The 15,488-nt window shown below is 40.3% G+C and overlaps 1 protein-coding gene across 3 annotated transcripts in view; it reads right to left on the bottom strand.

The window, feature by feature from the left end:
• RASGRF2 (Ras protein specific guanine nucleotide releasing factor 2) overlaps nucleotides 1–15,488 on the bottom strand; it is a 263,109-nt gene that overhangs the window by 158,220 nt on the left and 89,401 nt on the right. For all 3 annotated transcript variants that reach the window (XM_070373066.1, XM_070373065.1, XM_005904542.2), the window contains exons 3-4: nucleotides 4,494–4,641; nucleotides 2,171–2,260 (exon numbers count right to left, since the gene is read on the bottom strand). In XM_070373066.1, coding sequence (XP_070229167.1) covers nucleotides 2,171–2,260; nucleotides 4,494–4,641 — 238 coding nt within the window. The remainder of the gene's footprint in view (nucleotides 1–2,170; nucleotides 2,261–4,493; nucleotides 4,642–15,488) is intronic.

Genomic DNA, 15,488 nt, shown 5'->3' with positions numbered 1-15,488 from the left:
TCAATTATCATGCATTTAAACAACTATTCTTCTTTTGCAATATTTAAAAGTGTCTCATTTACCAACTGATGTCAGCAGACTATCAATTTTCATAATAGGCATTCACACAGTTGTCATATCTCAAGCAATAAAAATTAAAAACACATTTTAGTAGAATTATGTGGAGAAAATTATATGCATATTATTTGGATAAATCATATGGGAAATTTCTGTGAACCAATTTCAATTTTTGGTCTCCTGAAGTTAAAAAATTATGTTGCTATTTGTAAAGATCAGCATAGAGTATCTAATTCATTTGTGGGACTTCCCTGGTGGCTTCGATGGTAAAGCCTCTGCCTACAATGCGGGAGACCCAGGTTTGATCCTTGGGTCGGGAAGATCCTCTGGAGAAGGAAATGGCAACCCACTCCAGTACTCTTGCCTGGAAAATCCCATGGACAGAGAAGCCTGGTAGGCCATAGTCCATGGGGTTGCAAAGAGTCAGACACAACTGAGCAACTAACACACACACACACAATTCATTTGTAAACATCCCTTTCCACAGAGACGTTAGTCTGATTGGGGACATAAAGGGAGATCGAGTCAAATTCAAAACCTGTTAACAAATTTAAAAGTAAGGTTTTTAAAAAATTATTTCCATTATGAAAGAGGAAGACAGGAAACTATAAAATGTATTTTATCATTATTCCTCTATTTAACAGAAATATTTTCAAAAATCAACTGAATTTGTGTTAAATAAAAGAATCTGCCTGCAATGCAGGAGATCTGGATTCGATCTCTGAGTCAGAAAGATCCTCTAGAGAAGGAAATGGCAACCTACTCCAGTATTCTTGCCTGGAGAATTCCACGGACAGAGGAGACTGGTGAGCTAGCTACAGTCCATGGGATTGCAAAGTGTCCGGCATGACTTGAGTGATTAACACAAACAAAATCTATTTACTTGAGCAATATTGCCTGCTGTGCAAAAGCTGGCTTGTTTACTTGCTAGCATTTTCTACAACAGGACAGTACTACAATTGTATTTTACTGATATCTTTGTTTATATGGAACTGCATGTTATTAAAAGAATGGTGATTGGGGGCAGGAGGAGAAGGGGACAACAGAGGATGAGATGGCTGGATGGCATCACTGACTCAATGGACAAGTGTGAGTGAACTCCGGGAGTTGGTGATGGACAGGGAGGCCTGGCGTGCTGCGATTCATGAGGTCGCAAAGAGTTGGACACGACTGAGCAACTGAACTGAACTGAACTGAACAGCATTCATCTTGTTACAATGACATAAACCAAATTTAATTTAAAGATTTTCAAATTCTAAGAGAGGAATGTTTTTATTTTGCTTTGTTATTTCTTGAAATCTGAAAACAGTGCAACTTAGTCCTAAGGAGCTTTTCTATTTCAAATTCTGAGCAATATTTAAAGCTTTATTGCAACTGAAGGGGAATAATTACCTAACATAGGAAAATAGGAATAAGAAAAAAAGAAGAAGAAATAAAATTCTGTAACTGTGCACCTTTTAACATAATATTAACACAGCTGAATCAGTGCATTTACACAGGACAACTAAGACTGTGGAATTCAAAACCGAGATGACTTAAATCAAACACAGTAGACTAGAGAGAGTGCCAGGGTCTGGTTAATTGCAGAAGTTGTATAGTTGTGACAGTAAGATGGAAGGAGTTGCTGATTATGTGGATGTTAAACAAGAAAGAAACAACAATAAAGCAGAAACCTGAGCAGATGTATTGATTCACTCAGTTTTCTCACATGCTCAAAAAAATAAACTTCTCTAAATAAACACTGAAGACTAAAGCTAAAAGAAACATTTTTGAAGTGTAATTTAAAAAATACTCCCTAAAATATAAAAGTAGCACAAACACCAGAAAATTCAGCAGCACTTAAATAACCCAAACGGAGAATACCACTGTCTTAATGTCCACCGTCAGCATCCTTCTCACAGAATCCACAAATGGATTCCCAGAACTGGAAAGAAATTTCAAGCCAAAGCTTTTCCAGAGAAGTAACCATGTGTGATAATTTTGAAGCAGAAGTCAGGAAGCCATTGGGAGAGAAACACCAAGATTGTTCTTAGCTCAGAGTCAGGGTGGCAAAGACATCACTACAGAAAGACAACTGGTCCCCACCACACTCGCCCAAAGCTGGAAACCCTACCTTTTTTATCTTCTTGATGTCTGGATCCTCATCTTCTTGATTGCTTTGGTAAGGTCTCATTCGTTCCTTTGTTTTATTAAGAGCGATAATCTGTAACACAAAATTGGTCCATTTCATGACTTGGGAAACACTAGGCTAAAGCCATATATCACAGGAAGTTACGCTTACAAGGTAACTTATAAGATCCTCAGGAAACAGTCACTTTTCAGGCACATTATCTTCGTTTGATGCTAAGGCAGGGGAAGCCTGAACTTTACCCCAAACTTGTCTTATTATGCTGCTAACAAAAGTGCTTATAAGAAGTGACTGTGGAGAGTGTGAATGGGGCCTGGGTTACAGAAACGTGAGTCCGAAACTAGACCCTGACTGCCAGCGATGACCAGACCAAGGCCTTCTCAGCATCTCAGTGGTGTGTCAGGCATCTCATCAATGGCAGCTTCCTGTAAAGCCCTCTGATCTCCAAATGCAGTGACACTCAGCTCCAAGCTCATGCTTTCTATACAGCAGAGTCACAGATCTCCTAGGGAAAATGGTAACTGCAAAGGGAACTCCAGAGCCCAGGGGCTCGGCCAAGCCAGTCAAGAAAACACAAAAAGGCAAAAAGAATGGAAACCACCTGGGGGATCTCTTTATAGCCTCAGCTCATTTTTGTGACTCAAAACCAGGTAGCCTCAGAACCACACTTAGCAATGAAATTCCTTGGACAGAGAATCTCTATCACTCAACTGCAGGCTCCTGAAAACTTAAGGACTGATTCAGATTTTACCAACAAGCAAACACTTAAAACGCTGAGATCATAGTTGCCCACTCAGACTTGTCTTTACATTTTGTCCCCATTACCAAACTCTCTCCTCTGCCATTTTTCTGGCAGGGAAGTGGGCAAATAAAAGGAGTAGGAAATAAATTATGGCTCCTGTCAAGCAACCACACAAGACAGACCTGCTACTGACAGTTTGTGGCTGCAATATATATTCAGACTAAAAAAGAACATAGTGAAGGCAGATAAGCACACACAAATAAATATTGGGGAACACTGCTTGGTGCTGAGTTTCTCTCATGGAGTAAATGCCAACCTCTTTCACTTAGCAGACAAGCATCTGCTCTAGCTAACTGTGGCGAAGACAGAACACAATAATTTTGTTTTAAATTACAGTGCCTGATATAGTCTTTTAAAATGCAGGTTTGTTATGTTTTTTGTTGTTGTTTTCACTATCTCAGATTTCAGGGTTGGATCGGGATGTTAACAACACTAATGATATGGTGGACAGTCTGCAACTTTTCATCCTCAGAGAAGCAATCAGATCCCAATGGGAACATCAGCTTAAACCCTGCTCTGTCTGCTGGAGGTGAGGTACACGGGCAGCAGGAGGTGAAAACCCTCTCAGAATTTGCAGAGTAAGTCTCAAAAGAAGATGTGAGGAAATGAAGAAGAAAATGTTGAATGACAGAGAAACAAGAAATTACCCAGATTGAGGAGCCTGCGGTTTGTTTCTATCAACAAAGTTACAGTCAGCAGTAGGTTTCATTCTGTCCTGTTCTTTTCTTTGAAGCTAAGAGGACACTATTGCACCACTGGTCAGAAAGAGTGGAAAAACTGCACTTTCTACATTCCTCTGCAATTCTTCAGGTATTGCTCACTTCCCACAAGGGATGACAGGACAACAAGGGGAGGTACACTCAGGTTTCTGTATACAGATGGAGGCACCTTGGGGAGGAGGGAGGACCCACAGACACCGCAACGGCTGCCGTCTCCACGACCACCTGAGTCAATCTCACTCTATGGGGGTGCAAAGCCCGAGGAGTTCACAGTGAGGGTAGGGCAGGGAGGGAGGCAGGAATTCCAGCTTCAGGAAACAAATGCACCCTAGCATATGTCACATACTTTAACCCAAATGAGTTTTTCAAAATTCTATAGAGGAGAAGGTTGGACTCTTTGGACTGAGAAAAAAAGCAAAGACTTTCTGACTTCATGTCTGGACCTTCTTTAGTTGTCATTCAGACTTTTACACTGAATCTATGACAGGTTCACAATAATCATGACTATGAATCCATCTGAAAACAGATAAATACTGTAGTCAATTCTTGAATATTTGAGCAAATGAATGACATCAGGAGCACACATAATGTAAAGCTGCATATTATCCTGATATTTTACTGTACATATTTACCTAATCCTAACTTAGAAAATATATTCATTTCTCATGTACCTGTGATGGCAGAGGACTAAGTTTGGGATCAAAATTTTGCCCCTATAGGCTTTAAGTAACCATAAGGAGATGACAATAAACATGAAACAATGAGGAGTCTATCAACTAGGAAATACCTCTGATTTAAGCCTTTCGATTTCTGTGTCTTGATCTTCAAGTTGATGCCGGAGTTGGTTAGCTGCAATTTTTTCTGTCTCTACGATCTGAACTAGATGAATGTACTTCTGCATTAATACTTCCCTCTCAATCAAAATGTCTGCATAACTTAAGAGAAAATTACAGTTAGTCATTGAGATATTATTCTACTACAGTTTCATATAGAACAGCATACTCTATGTTTATTTTAAAAGAAGCCATAGAGTTTAACTACCTCTATGTAAACATTAACGTTTGACTTACATTTGGTATACTTTAACTATGTAGACTTTGAATCATCACCTTTTTACATAACCTTTAGTAGAGTTGATTTTACAATGGCAGCAACTCACAACTTTGTCATATAAATGAGAAAGATGCAAAACAAATCTATTATTTTATAAAGAAAATAGTGGAACTTCTTTAATAAAAACTGAAGTCTTTGAATTGATGGAACATATTTAAAGTATTTCACGGGGTAAGGCACCAGCCAATCAGAATAAACCAACTACCAAGCAGAATGAATGCAGGAACCATCAGAAGAGGCCCTGGCTGCAGAGAACCCCGATGACTGTACCACCAGCCTGGCTCTCTTCAGGATTATGCGACCTCTGAATTCACGCTTCCCAAAACCATTAGAGGCAAAAACTTTATTCTAAAAACAAGTGTAGATTCTTGGGCCCTGACATCATCAGCTTAACTTGTTTCCACTACTTTGGCCAAGTGTGAAAAGCAAGACATTCTCTCTTAGATTTTTTATTGATCTCTGTGGCACCCAGATTTTTGCTTCCAGAGCTTCTTGTGCTATTTAGGGTGGTAAAATGTTTGTTTATCCATTCCCATAATCTTTTCCATATGATGTGATAACAGTAATAAATAATAACTATTTACTGAGCATGTAGGATGTATCACCGGAGAAGGCAATGGCACCCCACTCCAGTACTCTTGCCTGGAAAATCCCATGGATGGAGGAGCCTGGTAGGCTGCAGACCATGGGGTCACTAAGAGTCGGACATGACTGAGCAACTTCACTTTCACTTTTCACTTTCATGCATTGGAGAAGGAAATGGCAACCCACTCCAGTGTTCTTGCCTGGAGAATCCCAGGGACGGCGGAGCCTGGTGGGCGGCCGTCTACGGGGTCGCACAGAGTCGGACACGACTGAAGCGACTTAGCAGCAATAGCAGCAGCAGGATGTATCACATATATTCTCTTCCTCCCAGCAACCCCAAGAGACAGACTTTATCACTTCAATTGTACAGAGAAAGAATCTGATCCTCACACCTAATAGGTGGCAGGGCTGGGATTCAAATCAAGGTCTGTCTGACCCCAAGCTCATGATCTTAACCACAAGATAAACTGTCTCTCTAATGAGAAACAGCACACTGGATATAAACAAGAATATAATAACAGATAAGTTTTGAGCTATCTGTCCCCTTGATATATCTTCTACCCCACTACCTCTTCTTTGAGAACCTGGGCTGTGGCAGTCCTGTTTATACCACAAAATCTGCCCTCATGACCATATGGCACTGGTCTAAAAAGAGATAACTGGCCCAAGCTAAACCAAGCTGGATTATTTCTCTTTGGAATCTGGGAGTGTGCCTCTGACTTATTTGCTTGAACTGAGATGATATAAACTTGGAAACTCAGATCACTATTATTATCAGCCACATTTGGCCACACCCATGCCAAAACAAAGATAGAAAAGAATAAGCAGATGTTCAGAAAAACCTTTGGCTCTTTAGTTTCTGGTCCCAGACCCTCATGATATCTGAATATAATTTTACCCTTGGGTTTGGTGAGATCCTATTGCAGTTTCCACGTAATAAATTCTCTTTCTAGCCTACACTAGTTTGAAATAGATTTTTGTTGCCGCTGCTGCTAAGTCGCTTCAGTCGTGTCCGACTCTGTGCGACCCCATAGATGGCAGCCCACCAGGCTCCCCCGTCCCTGGGATTCTCCAGGCAAGAACATTGGAGTGGGTTGCCATTTCCTTCTCCAATGCATGAAAGTGAAAAGTGAAAGGGAAGTCGCTCAGTCATGTCCGACTCTTAGCGACTCCATGGACTGCACCCTACCAAGCTCCTCCATCCATGGGATTTTCCAGGCAAGAGTGCTGGAGTGGGGTGCCATTACTTGGAACTAAAAGAGTCTTAAGACAATTCTAAAAATCACAATTTTAGTTCAGTTATCTCAACCTTCTCAGCACTTACATCATGTGTGCCATTAGTGTTAGAAAAAAAAAAAAAAAAAAGCATAGTGTCAGCAATATTTTAAGTCACTTGTTCTAAGAAATTACCCTAAGAGAAGGAAGAAAGGCTGTGTAAGTGTAAACGGGAAAAGGGGGAAAGGAGAAAAAAAAGGCACGGTCCTCAAAGAAATATGCTTTAGGGTACTTTAAAAGGAGGATGTAATAATAGCGCATGAGAAAATTACTTATTATAATAAAAACTCTACCCTTTCTCACCAGTTTTATTAGAAATATGCCAAATTTATTACAAACATGTTAGATCAGTGTTAGGCAGCAAAAGAGTATTTTATTTTCTTCTATAAAAAGAAAAAGTCCAGACCAGTATGTAGAGCTGAATTCACGCAGACTCATCATTGATATATCTGCCTCCCTTCATTTCCAAGGTCCTGCTGAAATGCTAGGAAAACTGGTTTTTGTTTAAAGAAGGAAACCATAACAGCATTATAAAACAGGAAAATATGTCATCAACAGACCAGAAGTTTTATGAAATTCCATGAAGAGGAAAACCAAGAAGAATCAGAACGGTGGGAAAATCAGAGCAAGGAAACCACACAGGCAGACCCCTTGCACAGGCATGGTTCCCACCAAGAGTGGCCAGAGAAGCTCCAAGTCCAGAATCAACAAAGGACAGGAGACGGCAAGGGAAGGATCATCAGGGTCTTTCATTAAACAAGAGCCTTCAGAACATCTGGAAGTTAGGTTCCTCCTCTTCCCATTTTACAAGATAAAGAAAGAAAAGGTCCAACAGGCAAGAATGACATGCTCTCAAGTCAGCCGAAGATCTGCTCTCTGTAGAAAGCAGGCCGCCTTCCCAAAGAAGGCTCCTCATGAAGGGGTTAGACTCAGGGAGCAGAGCTTGGCTTTATATCACATCCACTGCAGACACAAGACAGAGAGCAAAAGGGAAAGGGAGAGGGACTAGGAGTGAAATACACTGTGTGACTTTTCTATCGGGTAACAAATTACCACAAATACAGTGGTTTAAACAGCACATACATATTATCTCATAGATTCTGTGGGTCAGTGTAGCTGGATCCTCAACTCAGAGTCTCCCAAGGTTGCTATCAAGGTGTCAGCCCAGGTGCCTTCTGTTCTAGAGGCGTGAATGAGAGAAGCCACACTCACGTTCACTCAGGCTGTTGGAAAAAGGGATTTTCTTGCAGCTACAGAACTCAGGCAGTTTGCGTCTTCAAGACCAGCCGGAGAGCATCTCTGACCTCAGGGGTGGGCTTCTACCCCCACCTCCCTCATTTGATTAAGTCAGGCCACTGAGGAAAAGCTCCTTTTTAATTAACTCAAAATCAACTGATTTAGGACCTTAATTAACCTGCAAAATCCCTTTTCCTTTGCCATAGAATGTAATCTAGAAGCCACTATTCACTCATGTTTGCTATATACTAGTTGCTGGTAGCAAGTCACAGGTGCCACCCAAGCACACTAAAGGGGGTGGAACCTGACAAGGGAGAGTCCCAGCCAAACTTGCTGCCATTGCCCACATACCTGAAAACGAAGCCTGCACAACCACACAAGGCACAGACAGACCCTTGTTCACAGTCACAGCGTTAAGCCTAGGCCAGCTGCCTATAGTAACCCTCAAGATCCTGCATTTAGAAACAAAGATCACTAGACACTTGAGAAAATTAATCCCTAAGAAAAGTAGTAGGCGGCACGCAAGATGACCCCTAGTGATGGAACAGATCACAGCAAAAGTGATGGGATGGCACTTCCAAGATCAGTGTACAAGGAGACTCTGGATTCCATCTTATTATTGGCCTTCTCTTATCTTGCCAGTTTGTGCTGGCCACTGCCATGTCGTGAGCTGCTACATGGAGAGGCCCACACAGACAGAAACTGAGAGAGGCCTCAGCCAACAGCTGATGAGAAACTGAGGCTTTCGTCCAACAACTGGCAAGGAAGTGAATCCAACCAACAATCATGTGAGTGAGTACCTTTTGAACCTGCTGATGTGACTGCAGACCTGGCTGACACCAGGATTGCTGCCTTGCGTCCTCAGGGCAGACGCATCCAGCAAAACCATACCTAGATTCCCGAGCCACAGACACTGCTGGGGACCGTAAGTTGTTTATTGTTTGTTTTTTTTTTTTGTTTTTTGTAAATGATGCATTTATTGTGATTATTCTTGTTTAATTTTTTTTTTTCATTTTCACCAAGAAGTTTATTGTTTTAAGCATTGGGGAGTAAACTGTCAAGCGGCAAGAGTTAATAAGTAAAGCCTCAAATGAACAAACAGAAGAGATACTAGGGAAACAAGACTAATCAGGCTACAGAGATTTATTATCTTCAGAGAGATATGGAAGGATAGTAAAGCCATAAAACAAAAAGCGGCTGGAAAAGAAGTGATCAGATAAAAGGAAGAGTTCTTGGAAACAAAAACAATTATTGAAAATTTTCAGGTCAATGAATGTGCTAACCAATAAACCAGACATGGCTAAAATCTAAGCTGGGTGGTGGCAGAGATAAAGAACACTGAACAAAAATACAAAGAGATTAAAAATAGGAAAGAAAATTTGAGCAGCCTGGAGTACAGATCCAAGAAGTCTAAAAACTATCTTATGGGAGTTTCAGAAGGAAAAAAAAACACAGACTGTGATGGGGAGAAAATAATCAAGAAATTCAAGAAACCTTCCTTGAACTGAACACGGTACAGTTCAAATAGAAAGGCTAATCCAAATGCCAGAGAGAACAAATTTAAAAAATGTCATACCCTCTCACACCCTTGTAAAATATCAGAGCTCTAAGGATAGAGAAAAATTATGAAATCTTCCAAAGAGAAACCATAGGTTAGCTAAAGAAAGTGAGGATCAAGCAGATGCGTTCCTCCTCAGTAACCTAGGGAGTTAGATCACAATAGAGAATTGAACACCAGCCTTGATAGTTGGTACGTAACATTTGTATAACCATGATGCAAATGCCCCTCACTGTTTTTTAATTTTCAGAACCAACAGTGGTTTAATTAAATTTATAGAACAGAAGGTAAATGTTTAAAAAAGTTTATAAACAGAGAATAAATAATAGTGAAAGTAATAAAACCTCAGGGTTAGAAGAGAGAAAAGAACAATAAAAACATATTAAATGTCTCAAATTATGTATCTTGCATAGCAGAGAGTCAATACACACTGTCCAAAGTTGGTAAATTAACAGAGGCTTAATGATATGATTTTAAGATATAAAGTCAACCATTGTGAGTAACACAAACAGAGGGGACAGAGGAAGGAGAGGTAAGAGATTTGTAAGAGTCTTAAAGTCTTCATCTTTACAACAGGGAGCCAATAATATTGCTTAAAATTATTGAGTCAAGAAATAGATAAAAGGACGTCATAGAAAATAATATATGTATGAATAATAAATACAGAAAAAAGGTGCTACTACTTAACCATATAAATAAAAATTGTTTCTTTCACAAGGGCTTCCCTTGTGGCTCAGCTGGTAAAGAATGTGCCTGCAATGAGGGAGACCTGGGTTTGATCCCTGGATTGGGAAGATCCCTTGGAGAATGGAAAGGCTACCTAGCTTGGAGAATTCCATGGATTATATAATCCACAGGGTCACAAAGAGTCAGACATGACTGCACAACTTTCACTTTTAAAAACTGTTTATCAAATGTATCAAGAGTTTCAGTAAACAATGCTACTCAGCGCCAGCAAAGATATGTTACAACGGCTACACTACTGGAGTGAACTATGTCACAATATGTATCAAGATACACTAAAAAGGTCATACACATCCTCGGTCATTGTAATTACACTTCCAATAATCTAACCCAAGGAAAATAAACAGAGGTTTGCACAAAGATGTACAAAGAAACAAGATGTGCATTCATTAATTATCTTAATGACTATAAGAAAGTGCAAACAATCTAAATGTACATGTATATAATATGGAAGTGATTAAACAAGCAATAGTAGATCTACACAGTGGAATGATACATGCCATTTACAATCATATTTTAAAAGAACAGTAACATAATGAAGACATATCCAAGACTTACTAATAAGTGAACAACAACAATAACAAAAACTCCAGGAGACAAAAATAAACATGTTTTGTGCATGCACATAAGTTCAGTTGCAGAGAGAGAAAATTATGTATATCACAGATATAAGGGTTGGGAAGGAGGGGTGACCAAGAGGGAATGATAGGCACTCCAAATACAAAGAGCAGTGTTCTTTCACTAGTAAAATTATGGGTAATTTTTAATTAACTTCTTTTGTGCTTTTCTGTATTTTCCCAGCACCTCTATAATTTTAAGTGGAAACCCCACATACACCAATCCTAATGACAGATATTTATTCTGTGAGACAGGATTATGTAATGTTTATTTCCTTTTAATATGTCCCTATGACTTCAAATTCATTCTTTCATCCAATGTTTATTGACCGGTATGTACCCAGAAACTGTTCAAAGCACTGGAGACAGGAGTAAACAAAGCAGAAAAAAAAAAAAAAAAAAAAACCTGTGCTCTTGTGAAGTTTACACTGTAGTACAGAGCAAAAAAAAAAAGGTCTTAATGACCCAGATAACCATGATAATGTGGTCACTTACCTAGAGCCAGACATCCTGGAGTGTGAAGTCAGGTAGGTCTTAGGAAGCATCACTATAAACAAAGCTATTGGAGGTGATGGAATTCCAGCTGAGCTATTCCAAATCCTAAACAATGATGCTGTGAAAGTGCTGCACTCAACACGTCAGCAAATTTGGAAAACTCAGCACTGGCCACAGGACTGGAAAGAGTCAGTTTTCATTCCAATCCCAAAGAAGGGAAATGCCAAAGAATGTTCAAACTGCCATATAATTGTGCCCATGCCAGTAAGGTTTTTCTCAAAATTCTTCAAGCTAGGCTTCAGCAGTATGTGAACCTAGAACTTCCACACGGACAAGCTGGATTTAGAAAAGACAGAGGAACCAGAGATCAAATTGCCAACATTCTCTGGATAAGCAAAGGAATTCCAGAAAAATATCTACTGCTGCTTCATCAACTATGTTAAAGCCTTTGACAGTATGGATCACAACAAACTGTGGAAAATTCTTAGAAGAGGTGGGAATACCACACAACCTTATCTGTCTACTGAGAAACCTGTATATGGGTCAAGAAGCAACAGTTAGAACTGGACATGGAACAATGACTGGTTCAAAATTGGGAAAGGACTGCATCAAAGCTGTATATTTTCCTCCTGCTTATTTAACTTATATGCAGAGTACATCATGCAAAAAAGCAAAGAGGAACTAAGAAGCCTCTTGATGAGGGTGAAAGAGCAGAGTGAAAAAGCTGGCTTAAAACTCAACATTCAAAAACCTAAGATCATGGCATCCAGTCCATCATTTTATGGCAAATAGAAGGGGAAAAGCAGAAGCAGTAACAGATTTTATTTTCTGTGGCTCCAAAATCATTGTGGATGGTGACTGCAGCCATGAAATTAAAAGATGCTTGATCCTTGGAAAGAAAGTAATGACAAACCTAGACAGCATATTAAAAAGCAGAGATATCACTTTGCTGACAATGGTCCATATAGTCAATGCTATGGTCCTTCCAGTAGTAATGTATGGATACGAGAGTTGGAGCATAAAGAAGGTTGAGCACCAAAGAATTGATGCCTTCGAATTGTGGTGTTGGAGAAGATTCTTGAGAGTCCCTTGGACTGCAAAGAGATCAAATTAGTCAGTCTTAAAGGAACTCCACCCTGAATAGTCATTGGAAGGACTGATGCTGAAGCTGAAGCTCTAATACTTTGGCCACCTGATGCAAGGAGCCAACTCCCTGGAAAAGATCCTGATGCTGGGAAAAACTGAAGGAAAAAGGAGAAGGGAGTGGCAGAGGAAGAGATGGTTAGATAGCATCACTGACTCAGTGGACATAAATCTGAGCAAATTCCATGAGACAGTGAAGGACAGGTGTGCTGCAGTCCATGGGGTCGCAAAGAGTCAGGCACAACTTAGCGACTGAACAACAACAACACAGCAAAAGACATTAATATAAGAAAAATCTGTAGTGTGCTGTTGCTGTTTCGTCCTTCTCCAGGGGATGTTCACAACCCAGGGATCAAACCCATGTCTCCTGCATTGGCAGGTGGATTCTTTATCACTAAGGCATCTGGGAAGCCCAAGCAGTATGCTACTGGTGATCATTCCTTAAAGGAAAAAAACAGAGGAGTAGGAAAGGAAATGGGGGAGACGGGGTTACCATTTTAACCAGGGTATGAGAGAGGCTCTTTACTGAGAAGCCAGCACTGGAGTAATGAATGATCTGAGAAGACAGCCTTGTGGCCAGCTCAGGGGGAGCCTGACAGGCAGAGGAAACAGCAAGTGCAAAAGCCCTGTGGTGGGAGTGGGTCTGACCTGTATGGGAATGGCGAAGTGGCCGGTTTACTAGGGGGCATACATGAGAGGCAGAAGAGGGGACAGGATTTTAATGCATGTAGGGTTCTAGAGACCAATCTAAAGTCTCGGTTTTCACCCTGTATGAGATGCAGAACTTTAATCAGAGGCATGGCAAGATCTGACTTCTTTACAGGATCACACTGGATGCTGTGATACGAAAGGACAGAGCTGAGGGGGTGGAGTATAAAGAAGAAAAGGAAACCAGTGGAATTTCCACAATAATCCAGGAAAAGTGTTAAAGACTAGTCCATGCTAGATGATCATCTAGACGATCATGTAGCATGGGACCTGGCACAAAACAGTCATTCAAATGAAATCATTGTCAAATGAAAAAAAAGTCACTTAAAATGATTTGTTTTGCACAGTTTATTCTTTTTACAAAATAATTTGCTTTTCTCATAATTTTCAAGTCATTTGAAGTATTTCATTGGGTCTCCCTAGTTTACTCTTATGGGGATATTGTCCCACCTTAAAAATCATAGTTTTTTTTTTATGTACCCCACTAGTAAAATAAAAAATGTACTACAGACCGGGTCAAATCATTGAAGACACATGCACGGCTTCCCTTTAGTGTAAGGGTTTTCAGAGCACTGCTATTTCTCTTCTACTATATTATCAATACATGTTTTGTCTGATTAAATTTTCTGGTTACTAGATAATGCTCAGGTTTAAGTGTTTCAGTCTAAACTATTCATTACTTCTGTTTTGCAATTTATTCACATATTAGTTTTTGTTATTCAGTTTAAGATTCCTTGAGAAAAAACGGTTCCTCACTGCCAAAGGAAATAATAAAATTAAGCCATATAAATGAACATGATGAAAACCAAACTAAGCTGTTGAGTACCAACAGATGGCAAGTCTGAGAAATATATATGGGAGTAAAATATTCTTGGGTAATATGTATAATCAAAACCACTACTCCATGCAAGAGAGAAGAAATATTCCAGTAGAATCCTGAAGAGTTCAGAGATAAGGCACAGTATAAAATCACAGGCCTTAAAATTATCAGGAAGGAATTTTACTTGGGCCAGAACCTTATCTGAGTTATTCTGCCCTGTCTTTTCTTTTCCTTCAGCTGCTCCAAGTCTTAGTTGTGGCAGGGTCTTTAAGTTGAGGCACGTGGGATCTAGTTTCCTGATCAGGGACTGAACCTTGGCCCCCTGCACTGGGAGCGCAGAGTCTTAGCCCCTGCACCACCAGGGAAGTCCTTTATCCTAGCTATTTTGATTGAAGATATATTTGCTAATGAGAGAGAGAGATGTGTCTAATACGCTGCGGCTGCTGCTAAGTCGCTTCAGTCGTGTCCAACTCTGTGCGACCCATAGACGGCAGCCCACCAGGCTTTCCCGTCCCTGGGATTCTCCAGGCAAGAACACTGGAGTGGGTTGCCATTTCTAATACGCTAGACAATTATAATTACAATTAGCATATATATCTAGCATATCAGAGAAAGGGAGAGAACTACAGTAAAACCCAAACTAAAAAGCTGTATAATGGGTAACTGAAGAAACAGTTTCACTAGCTCCAGGGTTATGCTAAATTTTATTGAGAAAACTTTGGAATCAGCATTCAGAGGCATCGTGGAGTCTTTGGGAACTGGAGAAATCCAGTTCAGGATGACAGCATTGTGGTTCCCAGCTAAACAATGTTTGAGCACAGGCAGCAGCACTCTTATCTAAGCAAGACCAGGCCTTCAGGCATCATTACAGCCACCTTAACATTGCTACCCTCCATTTTTCTGGCTCTCAACTGCTCTTACATCAATAGGTCCACTCCACTAGCTTATCAATATTTTCCAGGTATCACATCAGTGTTAGAGGTTCTAACACTAATTTACTCCCACTAATCTCTTTTTTTCTACAAACAGGCTCTTCTTTCCTACACTGTCCCCTTTACAATAAGTGGAAACTCAAGCATCTCTGTTAGGAGAGATCAAAAAAAGAAATAAAATTTAAGGACTAAGGATGTCAGAGTTGGACTATAAAGAAAGCTGAGTGCCGAAGAATTGATGCTTTAGAACTGTGGTATTGAAGAAGACTCTTGAGAGTCCCTTGGACTGCAAGGAGATCCAACCAGTCCATCCTGAAGGAGACCAGTCCTGAATATTCACCGGAAGGGACTGATGCTGAAGCTGAAATTCCAATACTTTGGCCACCTAATTCGAAGAACTGACTCACTAGAAAAGACCCTGATGCTGGGAAAGATTGAAGGCAGGAGGAGAAGGGGGTGACAGAGGATGAGCTGGTTGGATGGCATCACTGACTCAATGGCCATGAGTTTGAGTAAGCTCCGGGAGTTGGTGATGGACAGGGAAGCCTGGTGTGCT

This window comes from Bos mutus, chromosome 7 (genome assembly GCF_027580195.1).
Source record: "Bos mutus isolate GX-2022 chromosome 7, NWIPB_WYAK_1.1, whole genome shotgun sequence".
NCBI lineage: Eukaryota > Metazoa > Chordata > Mammalia > Artiodactyla > Bovidae > Bos > Bos mutus.
Note: the sequence above shows the minus strand (reverse complement) of the source record. Positions and strands in the feature narration are given on the sequence as shown.